The sequence below is a fragment of the Ruditapes philippinarum genome, unplaced genomic scaffold (genome assembly GCF_026571515.1).
Source record: "Ruditapes philippinarum isolate M1 unplaced genomic scaffold, ASM2657151v2 ctg246_1_1_1_1, whole genome shotgun sequence".
In the NCBI taxonomy this organism is placed as follows: Eukaryota; Metazoa; Mollusca; class Bivalvia; order Venerida; family Veneridae; genus Ruditapes; species Ruditapes philippinarum.
This window is the reverse complement of record NW_026856135.1, coordinates 92,459-97,864: the sequence shown is the minus strand read 5'-3', so window position 1 is coordinate 97,864 and position 5,406 is coordinate 92,459. Positions and strand designations below refer to the sequence as shown.

At 29.9% G+C, this 5,406-nt stretch overlaps 1 protein-coding gene across 1 annotated transcript; it reads left to right on the top strand.

Annotated features, from left to right (window-relative positions):
• Positions 1 to 2,263: 2,263 nt before the first annotated feature.
• Positions 2,264 to 3,532, top strand: LOC132745516 (alpha-(1,3)-fucosyltransferase C-like). Its single transcript, XM_060734467.1, has one exon. It carries the CDS (start codon positions 2,350 to 2,352, stop codon positions 3,529 to 3,531), a length of 1,182 nt encoding a protein of 393 aa, XP_060590450.1. The 5' UTR covers positions 2,264 to 2,349; the 3' UTR covers position 3,532.
• The last annotated feature ends 1,874 nt before the right edge of the window (positions 3,533 to 5,406 follow it).

Sequence of the window (5,406 nt, the reverse complement as noted above, 5' to 3'; positions counted from 1 at the left end):
ACATAATCTATTGTTTCTATTTATATTTCTGAAGCGACCTTCCTCTATAGCTAATCTATGAGCCGAACATCTAAATCTTGAAAGGTGTTTATCATTTGTTATGATACTAAGATATTTTTCATAACCAAACTCAGTTTTAATTTCTTTATAAACTTCTAATTTTCTAGATACACGCAGTTCAGCTAACCAATTTTGCATATTTTGATCTTTAATACGTTTTATAATACTATTTACTTGAGAATTATTTAATACTAAGTTTGGATCCGACAAACCAAGCAAATTTAACAAACGTTTTACATATAATGTCCAGGCATTGACTAAATTATCATTCTGGTCTTTTAAATACATAATTTCAACATAAGTGTACCTGGGGTTTGCCTAATTCTAGACCAAAATTTTATTATTCTGATAGTACGAATGACTGATGATGGAAATTTACCCAATTCTCCATAAACGGCAATATTTGTTGTTTGTTGACGAACTCCTAAAATCTGTTTTAGGAACTTAAGATAAACGCGCTTTATGTCTGGACTATTATGAAAACCCCAGATTTCACATCCATATGTCAGTATTGGTAAAACCATTGATTCAAAAAGTTTAATTTTTTCAGTAACACAATGAATAGTTGTACCAAACGCAGTGCTTTATTACATCTCTTGGTGTCTGTTCAAAATTAATTGCATTCAGTGCCTTTGGAATTAAAATGTTCAAATATATAATTACTTATATACTGTATTCCAAGAAAAGATTTCGCGCATTTTAAGTTAGCGGTTTTCGCGGTAGGCATGATTCCGCGAATTTTTATAGACGCGAATATGTCACTTACAACAAATCCGCGAACATTTCTAGCTTCAGCCAAATATAACATAAAAAGTGCAGAATTATAATTTATTATAATCTACTTACACAAAAATCATATAAACACAGGTGCTATAGAAATGTGTAAAGAATAATTTATGTATGTTATTGATACTAGTTTGCACGCTGAAAAAGAAAATATCAATTATTAGTAATTATCATGCTTATTGACGTTATTTGCTAGTCACAGCGTTGACAAACGCATTTACAGTTTGCGAACATTGAATGACTTGGATTTTATTTGCTTGGAGTAGGTGTAATCCTTTGTTAAAAGTACAAAAGCTATAAAGTGCTACCTTGATAAACAGTTGTTATGTTGTTATTATATAATGAAAGCGATGTACAGTCCGATAATGTGTAAAAAAATACGTATCGACATTTGAAGATAAAGTCAGTTAGGATTCAATTTGAATAAAAGCTAATGAGTCTGACTAAATCTTACTTAATAACATAATGAAAATAGGTAAGGAAATATGAAAGTGTTCACGGAACAACCGTCCTTGTTCAACTAGTCAATAGATGAAAATGTATCGAGTACCGTTGCGCTTAAGGTGCGAATTGTCAAAAAAATAAAATAATTAAAAGCACCCAACAGGCAAAGTCATGCATCAAAAACGTAGCCTCCAAAAGCTGTAATTTAGGCCGTAGCGACTTAACATTCGCGGAATTCGCGGTTACTACATATCCGCGAAAGTTTGTCTCCGCGAAAATGCCGACGTTGTGAAAAACGCGAAATATTGTATCCGCGAACATTTCTAGGAATACAGTAATTAGTTATATTTATTCATTTGAAAGCAAAAAGGTCAGAGGCTATAAAAAGTCATAGACCATCACTTTTATCTGGAAGTTCTTAAAGTAATATTGTTTTTGAAAGAATAGAAAGATTCAACAATACTAGTACAGTGAGTACAACAATGTCGATATCTTTTCGAAACATTATCCAAAATAAATTTCATATTTAAACGCAACAGGACAAGAGCTATTAAAGGTCTAGTGATTAACAAATTTACAACGTTAAGCACATGCGCCTTAAAAATACTATATAAGGCCTTGTATAAGATCATTTTATTAAAATATTTATGTTTAAAATAGACAAAAATAAATAGATTCTAAATACGAAAAAAAATGAAAATGTTGCAAACTTTCTTTTGGGATTCTGTTTTCCTGTATGTGATTAAAACTCAATTTTAAATTAGACGTTAGACATAAATAGCATTCATAAATAAAACTGTTGTGAATAAAGAGTAGATGTTGAAATAATGAATTCAAGTGAAATTAAAACAGGATTAAGTGTTCGAGACAACATAACATAACAAAGAGAAAACAATCTCAATTTGATTATTAGTTATTTGCTCTTACAGTCTAAGAAGAAAAAGCATAATAACAGATCAAAGACTATGTATCTAACAATAAAAGGACAAAATGTTCAATAATGAATTAATTATAAAAAAACAACAGCTAAATTTATATATAAGATAGGATATTACTAGAATGAGGTGGCATATGCGCATTTGTTCCGTCTTTCTAATACTAATATGTTTTGACTATTTTCTGATTAGAAGATTTGTCTTAAATAGTGAACGAAATCATCATAATGACTTGAACCTGAATGATTCAATATCCATCAGAATGGATAAAAGTGAATACACTCGATTATATTTTGAAAATGATGTATTTTATGTATCAAGTGAAACTCAAATCACAACTCAAACTAAAAAAGTAGTTATGTTTTACAACCTCCCAGAGTACATGGACAAATATTTAAAGACTGATCTTTATTATACAAACTGTGATTATAAAAATTGTATGTTAACGAAAAATGCAAAATTCGTCTATTCAGCGGATGCAATTATATTTTATATAGGAATACGGAACAAACGATTGGGAATGAATCCACCTTTCAATAATCAACAAAGAAATCCTAATCAAGTGTGGATATTTACAACAATTGAACCACCAGTGCATTATTACAATACAGACTATATGTTATCATCGTGGGAAAATCAGTTTAATTGGTCTATGCTATATCGACTGGATTCAGATATACCGAATCCTTATGGTTGTTTACTGCTACAAACAACATTGGAAGTAAAAAATTATGATAATATATACAATTTAAAAGGTAGAAATGCTCTTTGGATTGTCAGCCATTGTCATGTTTCTAGTGAAAGAAGATTATACGTTAACGAAATGATAAGACATGGATTCGACATAGATATATATGGTGGTTGTAGTTCTGAAGGTCGTAAGATAAGTCAAGGGGAACTGGAATCAATGATTCCTAGATATAAATTCTTTTTAGCATTTGAAAACTCTATCTGTAATGATTATATTTCAGAAAAATTCTTTCAAAATTATAATCATAGCTGGATAATTATTGTACGAGGGGGAGCGGACTATCACACATTGCTACCAAATAAGAGTTTTATCAATACAGCAGATTTTGTAAACGTGTCGAGTCTTGTACACTATCTTATTAAAGTAGGAAATGACAAAAAGATGTATGAAAGTTATCTTAGAAATAAAGATCGTTTTGTAAGCCTCCGCTGGCCAATGAATAGAAATTGTGAAATATGCCGTAGACTTAACAATCTAGATAAATTTAGGAACACATACAAAAATGTTGGAAAATATCTCAACTTTGGTCAGTGCCGACGGGCTTTTGATTTGTAACACATTTGAAATATGCATAATTCAAAATATATAAATAGCATATAAAAATGCACGAATGTTCCATTTAATCTGTGTTTAGTGTTTACCGATTTTATATGTTGATTTCAGGGTATTAAGTTTTCGACATGTAAATATTTCAAGGCCCAAAGTCCTTTTGACTTAACGTAAGATCAATCATAGAAGTTCTTGTCATGTACGTTTTAAATTGCAGGAACTTTTGTTACTTTTACTCTATAAATCTTTGTTATACATGAAGTATTAAAGAAGTATTAAAATCATTAAAGGTGGCAAGTGAAATTAGGAGCGTTGGTTATTCGTGTAAGTTGGTTATTTGGAAAGAATCAATATAATTTAACCTGTTTTTACAGTAGAGGAACAAGGAAAAACAAGTTTGACACAAGCTTGAATTTGTTGTATTAAAAAGCTGTACCGAAAAGCTAAGATCAACTATGAATAATATAAAGTTGACTACCAAAGGAACTTTCCTGTGAAGTTTGGATCAAATTGGCTTAGGGTTTTATGCTAAATACAGAGCAATAAGCTCACAAGCAATAAGGGTCACAAGCAAGATGAACAGGTCAGTTTTATAACTTGATTTTGCATTCAACAAAGTTATGTCTTTTTAAAGCATTTAAAGGAACATAATGATTATTCATTTGAGCTGATTAAGTTTTATTATTTCAAAAAATTGACATTGTACGGTTACTTAACAATAATTGATATTAACAAATGTTTAGGATAAAATATATAAACGCTGCATGGCTCCAGATTTATTCTGATTTACATGAAATCTTTTAAGTAAGATATTGCAAAGTGAACATAGACAGTAATTTACATATTGCAAACCACACAAAAAACCCACGTAAATTTTCAGGTAACAATATGAAAAATACCCATATTGCGTTAGTCACACAGTAGAAATACTGTGATAAATATTGCGAAAAAATCATTTATTACATATACAGCAATATGCAAATTATTACTTGCATTGAGATTATTCTACTTTTCGTAAACTCTAAGAATAGTTTTTCATGGTTATTTTGATGATACAATTTTCCTCATTTGAAGACAGCTTTAAAACAGACATAAATATAAAAAGACGTCTCCACTGTTTTAATAAACATAATGAATACATTGTGTTCATTATATTTCAAGATTTTTTATTATATATTTGGGTTTTCGATTCCTGCAAAGTTATTATAAAACTGAAAACAATCACGACAAAATCAGAGTTGTTTTAACTTGTAACACTACTAATACTTTGATTGTAATAAGAAACAGGACAGGTAATTGCTTGAAAATTAAAATGTATATTGATTCTAACAAGCAAGCACAGGAGGAAAAGTTCATCACCTCTTTTCCTATTTTTATTTCATAGGAAAGCACAATCAGAGGTTATATTGTCGTATTCAAACGTATTCAATAGATTTTTTTGGTGTTATAGAGTATCAGTATCAATCTTATTTTTTTAATCTATTCATCTCTGATAGTAAATATTTGTATCATGATGGTAACTCCTTCAAGTTTTTAAGAGCAGTTAAGCTATTTTGTGTCCAAAGAAAATGGCATTGACCATTGATCTGTATTCTGTATTACCTCACCACATTATATTTACTTCAGTGTACCATAATTCTAACCTGAAATTGGTCCAAGTTTTGACCGAGAAAACCATAAGTTGGGTTTTTTCATATGAAATATTTCCATATGAAGTTAAAATTAATAGAATGTAGAGTATTTAAGTATTGTCCCTTCTTACAGGTCATGATCTGTATTCTGTATTACCTCGCCAGATTATATTTACTTCAGTGTACCATAATTCTAACCTGAAATTGGTCGAAGTTTTGACCGAGAAAACCATAAGTTGGGTTTTTTCAT

What these genes read in the sequence shown, in the direction of transcription:
- LOC132745516 (XM_060734467.1), top strand. Translation starts at nt 2,350, where the DNA reads ATGAGGTGGCATATGCGCATTTGTTCCGTCTTTCTAATACTAATATGT.